General features: G+C 38.1%; 1 protein-coding gene and 1 long non-coding RNA gene across 7 annotated transcripts in view; one reads left to right on the top strand and one right to left on the bottom strand.

The window, feature by feature from the left end:
• Positions 1-15,755, bottom strand: part of LOC140621525 (uncharacterized) — a 461,525-nt gene that overhangs the window by 78,529 nt on the left and 367,241 nt on the right. For 5 of the 6 annotated variants that reach the window (XR_012021267.1, XR_012021262.1, XR_012021260.1 and 2 more), the window contains one exon: positions 875-914. The exons of the other annotated variant lie outside the window; for it this stretch is intronic. This is a non-coding gene — a long non-coding RNA (uncharacterized lncRNA). The remainder of the gene's footprint in view (positions 1-874; positions 915-15,755) is intronic. 6 annotated transcript variants of the gene reach the window in all.
• The window catches only part of CYYR1 (cysteine and tyrosine rich 1), a 106,474-nt gene continuing 99,630 nt past the window's right edge, over positions 8,912-15,755 (top strand). The window contains exons 1-2 of the mRNA XM_072806646.1: positions 8,912-9,288; positions 14,643-14,745. Of these exons, the coding sequence (XP_072662747.1) occupies positions 9,216-9,288; positions 14,643-14,745 (176 nt within the window). The 5' untranslated portion in view covers positions 8,912-9,215. The remainder of the gene's footprint in view (positions 9,289-14,642; positions 14,746-15,755) is intronic.

Below are 15,755 nucleotides of genomic sequence, written 5' to 3'. Positions count from 1 at the left end.
TTATCAGCCCAGAAGATAAAATGTGTTGTTGATACGAGCCACACCTGCATTTGTGTTTAACCCTCCAGAGTGAGTTTCCTTTTACATTTTACCACAGAGACATTGCATTAGCTTTTCTATATCAGTCTCTGCACTACACCACAAAGAAGATATTATCCATTTGAAGAATTCCTAATTCTGCTAAAAATAAATGCATCAGGTCTCCAACTGCGAGACATTGGTGGCCATCTGATTTCAAATCCCCACATATAACCTCACACCAACAAAGACAAGCATAATATTTTCTAACTAGTTATGATTTGTGTGCTTAAATGCTTAATGATTGTCACATGCTGGTTTTATATCCTGCTACCCTACTGAATTATGCATCTAACAACAAAGAGACCTAAATGTGTGAAATGAAAGCACACAAGGATGGTTACTGAAATTGTTTTCCTCAGTAACCTGGCAGGAGGAAAAGGCTTTCTAATGACGTCAAAAGCCAGATACCAAAAAAATAAAAATTAAAAAAATTTGACCTCTTAAAAATGAAAATGATTTGCATGGCATAAGCCCCGGCCACAAGCAAAATCAAAAGACAAAAGAAAAACTGGCAGAAAAAAATGCCAAATATGTCACTTTAAAAGATCTAACATATAAATAATTTTTCAATCGAGGAAAAATCCCACCAAACTCCTATAGAAAAATGGGCAAAGATGTGAATATATCATTCGCAGAATGATTAAAAACAGGCTCATGGAAAGATGTTCATTTTCACTCATGACAACACAAATGCAAGAGAGACCACCTATCCCCATCAAATTGACAAAACAGAAAAACTTGAAAGCTTAACAATGGATTATATTGACAGAGCTGGGGAGAAACGGACACTCACATGCTCTTCTGGTAGAAATGGAAGAAACGGGACCTCCTCTCTGTAAGAGAATTTAACAATATTTAACAAAAGCAACGTATGCATTTACCCTTCAACCCAACAATTCCGCTTGTGTGAGTTTACCCTGCAAACACAGCAATAAGAAAGCACATATTTTCAAGTGTTATTTATTGCAGCATTATTTGTAATTGTAAAATATTGGACACTAACATGCCCCAGCATATTAGAAAACTATGGTACACATCTACAGTAGACTACTATAGAGCAATAAAAAATGATGGAGGGTATTCATGCTGGTTGCTGTGGGCATCCACATATCTAGGCTGAGGGGTAGGGAGGAATGGTACCAGCTCTTTTGTTCTTGGAGAAGTTTCCTAAGGATCCCCACTCCTACAGCACTTGTTCTTAATGTAGTAAATATATCCTTCTCTGTATCCCAGGCACCTTTCAAACTGCTGTCTCAATGCTGTTCCTGGCAGGTTGTCTGTTACACAGGATCTTTAAAGGCAGGGACTGTTTTCTACCGCCCTCCCTCTCTCCCAGCTTTTTCCCACCCACTGATTTCTAAAGTTCATGATGACAAGACTCACTGGTTATAAAAACTTGTAAAGTTAAGCCCCACTGGTTTTCAAAGCCAAATGTTACTTGGACTTATCTTCCGGTGTGGGTCCCCAGTAGCTGGGGTATCCTCTCCCTTCCCTGTGATTGTGGGGTTCCTCCCAGTGGTGGCTAATTTCCCTAGGAATTTAGTTCCTGACCATGTCTCCACCCCTCCCATCCCTTTGATGTGGCCTCCTCTCTGTGAGGAGAGGAGCAATCAATATTTTTCCTATGTGCTGAATGCCATTAACTGGGGAGGATCTGTTCTGCCAGCCTTTGGGTCATTTTTGGAATTGGGTGCACTGATGTGCCTGTTGTCGAGGTGCACCTATGGGATGAAATGAGCTTACAATCCCTCTACTTTGCCATCTTCCCAGAAATCCTGGAGCAATAAAAAATGAATGAAGACAATCACTATGAACCGATATGGAGTGATTTCCAAGATGTATTATTCAGTGAACTTACTTCCCTGTAGACAGACTTTTTAAACTAAATTAATATTTCAAAGCATATGGTTATTACATGAACTCTCTCTCAAATTTCCTTTGACAAACTAATATGGCCATATTGAGTGGGTACCCCCACAAACTCAAAGCCCACTTTTAATTTTGAGATGCTCATCAAATAACCTTGGGAGATATACAAATGAGAACTTTAAAAGGGTGATTTGCCTAAACCTTGTGAATCAGGAACAGGTCTAGAGATCTGTGTTTTGTTTTTTTTGTTTTTTTTTTTTTAAGATTTTATTTATTTATTCTTGGGAGATGGGGCGGGGGGCAAAGACACAGGCAGAGGGAGGAGCAGGCTCCATGCAGGAAGCCCGATGTGGGACTCCATCCCGGGACCCCAGGATCATACCGTGGGCCAAAGGCAGGGGCTAAACCGCTAAGCCACCCAGGCTGCCCTAGAGAACTGTGTTTTAACAGACTTCGCAGGTGTTCCTGAAGCCCAAGAAACTTTCAGAATGTATACTTCTAAACTGTAACACAATGATAGTAATACAAAGCAAAAAAAAAAAAAAACTCCTAATAGTAATACAATCCATTTTAGGATTGTTAGTTTGATTAAATGAGATACTACACATGAGGGGATGATTTTCCAAAATGTAAGGAACATTTCATCATAACATAGATTATTATCATGTGACATAGAATCGAGGGAGAAAGAAAGTCCTATAACCAAGAACTTTTATCAAAACTGCTCTTCTAAAAGGTTTAAAGAAGGCTCTTTCTTTAAGCCTTCTCACAGTTGGTACCAGGTCTGGCACAGGAGAGATGCTGATTAAACTAAATAATTGTTGTTGCAAAAGCTCATCCTCAAGTTCTTTGTCTCATGTTTCTGATACGGCCAAACCAAGAATCTTAAACTTCACCAAAACCAAATAGGCTATTAGTTTTGAAAGACAACTTAACCTCTATGGTTAACAGTAAAAGCTCTGCTCTGAAGTTACATTATCAGGACACCACTCATTGCTGTGTGACCTTGGGCAAAGTTATTTATTCATGCTGGGTCTCAATGACTGTTCACACAACAAGGGTGACAATGATAGTATCCACTTCATTAGGATGTTGAAAGTATTAATTAAAAATTTAAAGAACCTAGAAATGGTTCTGGCACTAAATAAGCAATCAATATTTTTTCTATGTGCTGAATGCCATACTTTAGGTCATTTCCCTTTTTCTTCCTCGTTTTGTTGTTGTTGTTGTTGTTCCGCTTGCATTCTTCCAGATTTTTTTTCTTTTGTATGAGCCTTGCTTTTCTTGGCATCCACACATCTTCTAATGAACATAAAGACCAGACACAAGTAGAAGACTTCCATGTATACAAAAGGGTTTGGTTTTCTTTCTTTTTTTTTTTTTTGCTTATTAATGAGTAACTAATTGCAATGAGTTATATTAATCAGACTATGTGATGAAATAAGTCATTTGAAGAAAAATAAACTTAAAGGGAATCATCACCACTCAGGCACACTCTATTATATCACAGCAAAATCTGATATGCGATCTTTCTACACCAGAACTTGCAGAGCCTCTAGCTGACTTGATAATTTACCCTTAGTTTTTTCATCTATGAAACAGGGAACTTCACCTGGACAATCCATGAAATCCTGTTCTGTTCTAACTCTCTGGCTCTAAATAAGACTGTAGGTTAAAATTACTCATATCTCATATATCCCCTAGAGCTTTTTAATCATCTATAGACATTTAAAATGATGGTTTATACATCATCCAAAGGCAGAACTATAATGTAAATGCAACACCAAATTACACATGAAATACTAATATATGCTCATTGATGAATATATCTTAAAGTTTCAGAACTATGGCAGGACTTTTTTTTAAAGATTATATTTATTTATTTATTCATGAGAGACACACAGAGAGAGGCAGAGACACAGACAGAGGGAGAAGCAGGCTCCATGCAAGGAGCCTGATTCAGGACTTGATTCCAGAACCCCGGGATCATGACCTGCGCCGAAGGCAGGCGCTCAACCACTGAGCCACCCAGGCATCCCTATGACAGGAATTAAAGTATCTTCAAGAGATAAAGCGGTTCAATTTTCAAAATGCAATAGTAGTTACTTTCATATTAATTGTTAGGAAACACCTAATTGACATGATCAGACTAAAAGATTTTATTTAAAAACCCATTTTGTCATTATCAGAGAATACATGTTTATTGCTAAATATTTGCAAAACATATAAATGAGAATAAAGAAGTACATATCCATGTATTCACTAGGTTAGGATCTCAAAGGAAATGCAGTTTTGCTTCTTCCTTAGAGAGACCATGAGATTTTTCTGTGTTATTCAATATTCTCCACAGACATGAGTTTAATGACAAAACAATATTGCAAAAGATGCATGCATCTTTTTAAAGCTAGCATTTATTATATGTTAAGAGCTATGTATAGCTATAGTGAAAATTTGGGGAAACTGTTAAATAACAATTAGAATTCCAGCAGTCAAAAAATAGCTAATTTTTTTTTACAAATTTGTGTGTATTCTTATCTCCCATGTATATATTAGACACAGCTTTTGAAAAAACTTCTTTGGACTGCTTGGGTGGCTCAGTCAGTTGAGCAGCTGACTCTTGATTTCAGCTTAGGTCATGGTCTCAGGGCTCTGGGATCAAGCCCCATGTTGGGCTCTATGCTCAGCAGGGAATCTGCTTTGGGATTCATTCTCCCTCTGCCCCTCCCCCAGCTCTCTATTTCTCTAAAATAAATCTTTAAGACAAAATATAAATTTCCTTGAGGTATAATTTACATACACTAAAACATACATATTTTAAGTGTTCTGTTATTGTATATTTCCATGACTTCAGCACATGCATACACCTGGGTGATGGCCACTATTATCAGGATACAGAACCTTATAATCATCCCCAAAAAGTTTGCTCATGACCCTCTGTAATCAAATTTATATTCCTACCCCCATTTCCAGGCAACCACTGATCTGCTTTCTGTCATTATAAATTAATTTTGCCTTTTCTAGAGTTTCATGTAAACAATATTATACAGTGATTTGTTTGCATCTGGCTTCTTTGCTCAACATATTCTTCCAGAGATTCATTCACGTTGTTGCATATTCTTCAAACTTGTTTTTACTGCCAAGCAGTGTCTCACAGTATAAATATATAGCACAATCATCCATGGATTATTTCCCTTGGATATTTTCCTTTTCCATTTATCCTCATAACTATACATCATAAGGACTTACCGCAGTATTTTAAAGTATTGGATATTAATCCATAATATGCACATATCCTAATTCACAGAACTGTTCTGCTGGATATGTAAGCTTTTTATCATGTCTTAACATTTTAATTAATACTGTTATAAGCATATTAATGGACTCAAATATTGGTGGAATCTGGTTTGGAAATATGATAAAGGTACTGAAATATTTTCACTAAGGTTGCAAATGAGAAGTCCAAAGTCTGATTCCCTTTCAAAGCAGACCTTTTTTTATTACATAGAAAATTGTGTATGACTTTAAATTTATATTATTTTAAATGGGTCTCTAGGATATGTATATACGCATGTCTCTTTTTAAATTTTTTATTTATTTTTTACTTAAATTTTACTCAGTTAACATACAGTACAATATAGGTTTCTGGAGTAGAATTCAATGACTCATCACTTACATACAATACTCAGCACTCATCACAAAAAGTTTAATATCCTTAATATCCTTAATATCCTTCACCCATCTAGTTCATTCCTCTTGCATGCTTCTTCTTGACAAATGTTTTCTTGGAACTCATTTGCCATCTTAAATTTGAAAATCCAAACTTTATTATAGCTTGGAATTTTAAAAAATAATCTTTTAATGTTTGCTTCTTCATATTTTGTTTCTTTTATAACCACTCCTAGCCTGCACACTATTTCCATATGTGGTCTCTTTTATGTGCCTTAGCATTTCTCATATTTTTATTCATGGTCTATTTCATTGCATTTTTCTGTGTTATGAAATATGCCCTTTATTTGATCTAACAGCCTAACTTGGTTTTTTTTAAATCTGTGACAATTTTATAATTTTTTCTATGATATTTTTAAAATCTCAAATCAAGTTTTATTCTAACTTCCAGAAATTCTTTTCTGCCCTCAAGTGCTGTTTTAAGGCTTTTCATTTCATATATATTTGTGTATTCATGTCCATCCATATATACGTACATATTTTTTCTTTTCTTAAATCCTTTTTTTAAGCTACCACATTTCCTTAAGTGGCTTGATATCTCTCTTTGTCTTTGGATATCAATTGAGCTAGATCTCCTAAGCACATGAGTACTTGAAGGTAAATTTCTTTTGCAATGGTGAACTAGCAGGAAAGCTTGCTTTGGCCATTCCATTGAAGTGTATGAGGAGAAGGCTCATCAAACTTCTCAAAAGTAAGCCTGGAGAGGCTACTCTGATCAATACTTCAACTTCCTACTGGATTCAATGGCAACAAGCAGAGCTTGAGTGCAAGAACTGGGCCAGTGTAGTCTTGTCCTTCATCATTAGATGCCTGCTGCTCCATCCCATGTCTAGAGTTCTGCACCCAGTTTCATATGCAGAGGCAAGCATCTTTCCATTCTGAAAACCTTCAGTTTTATTCTCCAGCTCTGCAAACACTGACTTACACCTGTATGTTCTTCTTTTAGGACTCAAAATCTTGTATATCTGAGACTTCCTCCAGTTATTCTCCCAGTTATTTAGAAATTCTCCCAGTTATTTAGAAATTGTGCTCCCCAGCAGAATGTTGAGATCAGGTTAAAAGCAACGGGACCTAGTGATAAAGTTTCTCAAAAACCATGGATTAAATGTCTGGATTTAAACCAAGAACAAGAGGAATGCCCTGGGTTTTAAATAGGTGAGTGAATGTGATAAAATCTATAGTTTAAGAAGAAATACTTGAGCTTCAGTCTGGAGAATATCCTTGGAGGCAGGGAGACTGGTTGTAATGGAGTCTCTAAGAGCCTGGATTAGAGCAGAGATAGAAGTTAATATACAAATACATTTGAGTGTTGTTTAGGTGCACAATCAGTAAAATCTGGTGATAGATCAGCTGTTGGGACTGCAAAAGAGGAGTGACCAGGTTTCTTATTGGACTGCTAGATAGTTAGGCCTTCATTGAGGCATAGAACACACTAGAAATCTCAGGTTATATTTATTTTGAAGGCAATTTTTCCTTCTATCCTCTTAAACTCTCTCAGCAGCATATTTATAGGACTAAATTCCTAGAGGAGGACTGATTACATTAAATTGCATGCACATTTGAATCTTGATACATGTTGCTACATTGCTCTCTTTAAAAGTTAGGTGGGCTTTTTTTTTTTTTTTTGGTTGATCTGATATATGAAAAAATGATGTCTCACTGTCAATTTGAATTTTACCTTTTATTCTTTTGGGGGAGTAAAGATGTTTAGAAAACTAGAGACAGATAGGTGATAGATAGATAGATAATCTATTAATGTCTTTGCTAAGTTTTCTATTGGTTTTCTTTTCCTTATTGATTTTTTAAGTTTCTTTTTTTTAACATAATAAGGATATCAGGACGTTGTCTATCCCACGCATTGTAAATATTTTGCCAGTTAAATATGGGGCTTCTCATATACAGAAATTTTTCATTCTTGAGTCAGATTGGTCAATTTGTTTCTTTTATGACTTCTGAGTTTTTTATAATACTTAGAGAAGACTTCCAGAATTATACCATAATTATTTACATGTCATTCTCCCATTCTTTTATCTAATATTTTTAAAATTGCATCTTTAAGCTTAAATATTTAATTCATATGAAATTGGATTGAGAAAAGGAGATAAGAACCCACATATGCCTACTTAGGTTCCCAATACAATTCTCTGCATAACCCATTATTTCCTCTCTTGCTTTAAAACTACCTTTTAAAAAAATCTATAAATTTCTATACAAATGTATCTCTTTTTTTTTATATTCTCCATTCTGTTCTAATGAATCTATCTATTCTTGTGTTAATCAAAACTGTTTCATTTATTGTGATGGTATAATATGTTTATTTTCCATTGATGCTTTTCCCATTCATCACTCATTTCTTAATAGATATTCTTACAGATTTATTTTCTATATAAACTTTAGACTCAGATTGGTTTGAAAAAAAGCTCATATTGGTATTTTTATTAATATTGATTTAATTCTCAGATTTTTTTTATTAATTTAGAGAAATCTGTTATCCTAATGATGTTGGTTGGATTCCCTTTAATAAAGAGAATTATCCTATTCACTTTTTCATTTCTCTCTTTTTTTCATGCATAAAACTGAGAACTTTCTGATTTTTTTTCCATGAAAGAAAATGATTGATTCTTTAGTCACTTAGCTCTAGCTAAGATTTTCCACATATACAAGCATATCATTTGCAAATGATAATTTTCCTTCCAATTTTTATAGCTTTTTTTTTCTTTCTCTTGTCTAATTGCATAGGCCTGTAACTCCAAAACAGTGTCCAAAAATAGGGATGACAGTGTGCATTCTTGTTTTGTTTCCCAAGACTTCACTGGCAATGCTTCAGATGGTTAACAAACATTTTATCAGCTTTCAGCGAAGATACCTTATACTGTTTCTGTACTTTCCAATTCTCCCCGGGCTTTTTACTTGGCTTTCTTGGTCCAGTACCTTCAACCCTGAAAATTCTCTACACTGTTTAGAGACCTAAACTAAAAAAACAAAACAAAACAAACTAAACTCGTCTTCACCCATTGCTTCTAAAGCAACAACTGGAGTGGAGGCGGGCGGGATGAAAAAGCGTCTTGCTAAACTGCTTGGCGACGGCCAAAACGCAGGGTTAGAAAAAGTCCCACTTAGTTGAGGGAGTCGCGGTCCAGAAGCAAGAACCGGAGGGTGGGGAGGAGTCGGGGGGCCCCCACCCCCCCACCCCCCGCCCCTGCCCCCGCCCCACGTCGGTGCCACCCGCGGAGATGAAATGTGAGCCCGGGTGGCCCGGGACGGAGCTGCCGCCCCTCCTGCCGCCGGAGCGCCGCGGGCGGAGACAAAGAGGCCTCGGTCCCCGCGCTCCCCGCGCTCCCCGCGCTCCCCCTCCAAGGCTCCCCCGAGGCGCCCAGGGCGATGGCCCGGGCTCCCCGCGACCCCCCTCCCGGGAGCTCGGCCGGCTCCCTCTGAGCCTCCCCCCCCGCCCCGGCTCTCCCCTCGCTCCCGCCCTGTCTGCGGTCCGTCCGTCCGTCCGTCCGTGCGTCCTGGCGCGCGCCCTCCGGCCACCGGCGTGGATGGACGCGCGGAGGCTGCCCGGGTGCCCAGGGATCTTGCTGCCGAAGCTGGTCCTGCTCTTTGTCTGCGCAGGTCGGTGGCGGGGGCGGCGGGAGAGGGGAGGGGACGGGGACCGAGCCCGGGGCGCCGGGGCCTCGGGGGAGCCGGGCTGTGGGGTCCCCGCCGGGGCCCGCGCTCCACCTCCGCGCGCTTCCCTTCTGTCCCTTCTCCTTAGCTTTCCCTTTTCCCCTTTTCGCTTCGTTTCTCTCCCTCCGCAAGCAACTTGAACACCCCAGTCCCGCATTTAGGGGATTTTACTCTCTGGATAGGGTAAAACGTATCCACTCCCATCCAGGACTCAGAACCTGGGGGTTGAGGGCAGAGGCAGGGGGGTGGGAGGAAAAAAAGTGCCTCTGAACACCTGAGATTGGAGGTATTTGCTGAATTTGCTCAAGTTTTCCAATAAACGAATGTGGTGACTTTTCCATTTCAGGGTGGGCTACCCACTGCCCCTGCCATCCATCCCCACACTCTGAGTATTTAGAACTTAAAAATCTGTAGACCTTTGGGATTTTTTTTTTTGCCCTTTAGGTCATTCTCAAGTGTGGCAGCCTGGGTAACTGGATGTTTTGGTATCAATTATAAGGTTTTGGAGGGGCGAAAATTCACCCAGAGACTAATCCGTTTTCATTGATTTCGTTAAGCACTGTTTATAGGTGAAAGGGATTTCACGTCCCTCCTCCTAATTATTCTTCCTGAGAATTTGCTAATAATTGATGGAGCAAAGCGGTTTTCCTGTTTTGTGACCGAGGGAGCTCAGAATGGCCTTTCATTGGTTATTCATATATAAACTTAATTACACGTGTGGCTTTGCATCTGCTTCCTATTGAACAAGCTACCAGCAAAGTTGCTTGTAAAATGTTTTCATGTCTCTCACTCCCCAGGACAAAAATCACAGGCTTACCTGTGACCTTGCAATAGTAAATCTGTGCAGCGCTGTGATGTGGCTTTTTGATGTTTACAAAGATAATTGCAACTGAGATGAAGATGTTCTTGAGCATTGTTAAACATCAAGAGAACTGAACTTCTCATTCAACCTTGCCACAAGTGACTCCCCGAACTTCTATAGATATTTTCAGTTTGTGCACTAAAATGCAAATTAGTGGCTGTCCACAAGCTACTTTAAAAATACCATATGGCAAGGGAAAGGCTGGCTTTCAAATACAAAAGTTTACAAAAGTAGGAAAAGTACTTCCTATTTAATGAGGAGAAAAGACTTTCTAGCCCGTTCACGATGCTTATTTCTTTTACTCACGGTGTGTAAGGTGTTCACAATTTGAGAGACTGGAAGAAACGATCGCATTCATGTTTGTTTTGTATTAAAATTGTATCAGTTCATTTGGAGCAATAATTCTTTTCCGTCTCTTGTGTTTATCCAAAGAAAACAAAAAGAAGAAAATAGAACACGACCTCACGCCTCTTACCCAGTTACCCCCTTGAACAAAAACTCACTCTTTTGTCTCTTGTATTCCCTGTGGTAAACTGAAAGCTTCTAATGTGCACACTTTTCCTTCCTTGACTCCTCTGCCCCCAGTAATAGGTGCACAGTCCCCAGTGGGGCCTCAGGAAATCTGCAGAGCTGGCCGCTGGCAACAAGTTTGGTTAGTTTAGAAAGTTTCCTTCCATTCATTTCTGCTCTCCTTCTGCATCCCTCCTTAGTAAGCCGCAAAGTGATCACAAGCCAATAATACCAAATTGACTCACTGACTTTGATAAGAAACGTTGAGCTAATGCGCTCTTTAGTGTTAATTCCTGAATTCTTTGCTTCAGAAGTCTTTTATGCTTACCTTACCAATTTACCCCGTATTTATTGAGGGAAGTATGTTGAGTGATATATAGGACAGAGGCCATGCTCTAAGTCTTGTCTGGGAGGTAAGGCATGCCTACTTTGATGTATAAAAGGCTGTGCCTAGGAGAAGTACAGTCGTGTGCCACAGGTGTTCACAGGAGGGGACCTCATTGCTGGCCTGGAAGTGTAAGCTCTATGAAGGTGATGTGTGCTTTGTTCCGCGTAATATCCAGAGACTAGCAAAATACCTGACCCGTAAGAAGAACTCAATGTTTGCTCAGAGAAATTGAATTAAGAGGGAAATTTTAGGAACTAGACCTTTGATGGGGAAGCCTTGGACATAAGGGAATGAAGTAGGATATAATGTGAACAAAGGCAAAAACCATGAGATACGTATTTGCAAGAAAGACATAAATTCATTTTAATTGGAACTAGGAGAGGTGGCTGGAGGTGAGAACTGGAGTGAGATGGGGAGACAACGCAGCTCTGCAAGTTGAGACACCCTGTTAAATGAATTGCCAGCTTTCATGCGACAAAAGCCTGGCAGATGCATTGCCCATAACCCGAATTATTTTCCCCCAAAGCAAATGGTAAATTAAAATCATGCTCCACTTGTTAAGGAGGTAAGAGCAAAGTTTCTCTACCTAAAGCATCATGTTTTGCTGTGGAACCGCCTTTGGAAAGAGAGCCGGTGAAGTTTATATTATCACCCAACTCCCGCCGCAGGCAGGCGACAAAGACAGGATTTGGCCCAGGTTTTACCTTCCCAGCCTTAGCCAGGGATTGGTGTCTCCTCCCTTTCCTTCCTCTCTTATCCTCAGCTGTAGCTTACAAGAATCATTTCTGAACCAGTGCTTGCAGCCAGATGTAGCTTTTCCTGTGCTACACATTCCTTATGGTGGGGTGAGGGCTGGAGAACCTCCTTCCAGATCATGCCTTTAATTAAAGTCACTGAAGAAAGTTTCAGCTGGCTATTTTTCAAGGATATTAACTTGGATATTAGAAGGAACATCATTTATCTGCTGAAACAATTGGAATGTTCTATTCTTTATGGGTGAGAAAATGCTTCGGTGTTTTCCAGATCTGATCTTCACAGAATTATTCTTTTTTTTTTTTTTTTTGACCATTGGATGCTTTATTCCAGTGACCCAAGAATGAGCAAATCATAGTATAAAAGATAATTGAAACCAGTCAAACATAGGAAGAAGCCAAATATTTATAGTAAAATGAGTTTTTAAATTAAATACAAATTTCAAATTTTTTTCTTGAAAGAGAAAATGTGTAGTCTTACAATTTTATTAACAATAATTTGGACCAAAGATGATCTTCATAGAATTATTCTTAAATAAACTGGAGAAAGCGACTAACATATTAAAATAAGATGTGAGGTGTGGTCACAACCTCAGTTTGGAAATGTGATTGTGAATGTGTTTGCCGTACTATTAAATCTGCCCTTTTTGGTGGTTTAATTCTGGGAAGTTGACAGGAGTGCTGGAAAAGGCCATAAAAAAATAATGAACAATGTGTGACATGATCTTGATGTTTGGTGCAGGTAGAGTCCAGCTTCTTGGCTACAAGATAATGGGCTTGGTTTCCTGTAACACTGGTTCAAAATATTTTGATAACACCATGTCCTTCTAATAGTAGTAATTGGAATACAACTATAGTAATTGGATCTTTGATATTCATAGAGAGCTGAATAAGATGTCATCGTGGGCACCATTCAAAAGGCACCCCATGCTGCTACTTACCTATGGGTTGTCCCTCTCAGACAGAAGTGGGGGCCTCAGCTCTCCCACTGTCTGAATAGCTTTAAAGAACATGAAGCAAAACATCTCTGAGAAGCTTCTTGAGACAGCTAACTAGTCTAAATATTTGAATTAACTAAACAGCACTAAAAATGAGAGCTGTAGAAATTCACTGAGAAAATGATAAATAATCTTAAAAAGTGTGATATACTCTGCAAAAAAAGTGTACACTGCCAGTAAATCATTAGATTGTGTTTCTGTCTTCAAAATTTAACAGTGGTTTTAAGTAGTGTTACTGAATCTTACAAGGGTAATTATTTTTCTCATTTCTTCTTACCACATCTCAGAAATAAAAAAAGACACATTAAGGTGGAAATAAAATTGAGGGGGAGAAATACACATGTTTTCACTTGCTCTACAAAGGCCATGCAGTTTTGACAAAGGTGAATGAACCTTGCTACCTTTTGATCACATCCATTTTTCAGAAATCATCCTGCCAGAGAGGTGATTTAAAAACAAAATCTGAATTTTCCTCTCTAGATAAATCAGTTACATGGACATACAGACATACGGTAACATCTTGCACTTTTCGTTATGATTTGACAGGAAAGCAAAAGTGTTATATAATTTAGATCATAATTGATGTTACATTTAGAGATTGAGTTGGAAAGGACTTATTTTGTGATTCGTAAACACATAAATTATCAGCCTGTAACTTAATGTTTTCCTAATCATGTATCTGAAACTCACATGTCCATAATAATTTATACCACTGATTATAACTAAATGATAATAACATAAATCATTTAGGTGGCACAAAGAATTTTTAAAATCCAGGGTAGCTTTTATCCAGCATTTTGGGTATAATTTTCTTTATCAAAACATACGGGGAAAAAACAGTGATTTGGTTTTATCAGCTCCAACATGTCTTTTTAAGTCAGATAATACCTTCCCCCTTCCCACAGTGCTGTTTCAAAACTTACTGATTCTTAAATCTGACATTAAATAAATTCTTAATCATTTACACGTTAGTTATCTACAGGAACCTGTTTCTACAACTAACTCATTATCTTCCAATCCAGATGGATTGACAGGATATGCAGACTCATTTGTGTTACCATATGTGTGCAAACTATAATTATTAAGACTTTAAAAATGTAGAAAAAAAGAATGACATATAATGCACTCTCATGAAAATATACATTATTTTTAAATTATCTCCAGTTGACTTTATACATGTCAATAATACTTTCCATAAAATGAATTTAATTGGGAGTAGTACCTTCAAGTCAAGACTTTATCATTTAAAACTTTATAAGAATTCTATTGGGGCAGGCTGGGTGGCTCAGCGGTTTAGCACCTGCCTTCAGCCCAGGGCATGATCCTGGAGACCCGGGATCGAGTCCCACATCGGGCTCCCTGTATGGAGCCTGCTTCTCCCTCTGTGTATATTCCCCCTGCCCCACCTCTCTCTCTCTCTCTCTCTGTCTCTCTCTCGTAAATAAATAAAATCTTTTAAAAAAAGAATTCTATTGAAAAATTGAATGACTGATTCATTGGATCATTCATTTCTCCTTTCATTGTCTCATTCAACAAGTCTGACTCCAATTATGGTGCTTGATCAAGAAATTAAGAAAAGAATGATCTTTGCCTCTTTTAGATTTATGTCCAGGAGGGAAGGGAGACTAGTTTAGATGCTTACACATGTCTTGGAATTCTGAGTATGTAAAATAAATATCTAAATGCACAGAAGAGTGGTCGTTGACAGGGTGAGATAATTAAATAGAATACTTTTTCACGAACCTGTGATTTCAGGACTGTAAAGGACATATGTGGTGTTTATTTTGCAGAGGATTGCCTTGCTCAGTGTGGCAAAGACTGCAGATCTTACTGCTGTGATGGGACCACTCCCTACTGCTGCTCCTACTACGCTTATATTGGGAATATCCTCTCGTGAGTACTGGTCAGATTTGGCAATATTGATGCTTTTTCCATTGCTCAGCTGTGTTTTCACAAAGTGCTTTTTTATAGATGGGGCAAGAAATTTTGAGAATCGTTATTGACATAAAATCTTCACTGGAGATACTAAACACTCATCACTATCTAGTGTTATATTATTTGACAAAATGTGCAAATTGATATGCAAAATAAGCTACTTTTATTAGAAGGAACTTAAGTATTCTTTTACTGCCTAATTTGTGTTCTATAATAATGTTTTTAGTTAACCGCATTCATATTATTAATCACTTTTTAACGTTTTAAACTGTATGTTTTTGTCTGCTTTGTTGAAGGATTTGTAAGCTATAATGTGTCATTTAATTATGGCTAGTTTATTTTGCCATGTATTTGTCTAACCCATTCAGTTGATATCAGGGAAAAGAGGCATTATGAATTAAAAACAGTTGAGATATGAAATGTCAATGTTCTACCTCATGTGTATCAAGCAACTTCAGGAAATAAGTTTATGGCCCAAGAAAGGCCATCAATAATGTAAAATGGTAACCAACTACAAACATCAACGAAAGATGCACATGTGTATGTGTTGAGCATTTCCCTATAACAAATTAAGAATTTATTTTGGAGGGGTGTCTGGGTGGCTCACTTGGTTAAGTGTCTGATTCTTGATCTCAGCTCAGGTCTTGCTCTCGGGGTCATGAGTTCAAGCCACCTCAAAAAAAAAAAAAGAATTTGTTTTGGAGAGGCTTCTCGGCAAAGGGAAATGGAAAAACAAGAACTGCTTTCAGGGTCGTATGTCTGAAAGGTGTACAAATCTCAGTTCCACATAGATTTTGAAGTTGAGAAGTTAGAAAATTAGGAATGTAAGAATTTTCAGAGTCGAAAATCACCCATGGCTTTCAAATAATAGCAAGAGTCTAGCCTCTTAGGTTAGATTCTTAGTTTTTATTTTTCAAGTGACTATCAGGATGATTTGGGAGCTGTTCTGTTGTGGCTTAACTCCTGCC

The sequence above is a fragment of the Canis lupus genome, chromosome 30 (genome assembly GCF_048164855.1).
Source record: "Canis lupus baileyi chromosome 30, mCanLup2.hap1, whole genome shotgun sequence".
In the NCBI taxonomy this organism is placed as follows: domain Eukaryota; kingdom Metazoa; phylum Chordata; class Mammalia; order Carnivora; family Canidae; genus Canis; species Canis lupus.
Note: the sequence above shows the minus strand (reverse complement) of the source record. Positions and strands in the feature narration are given on the sequence as shown.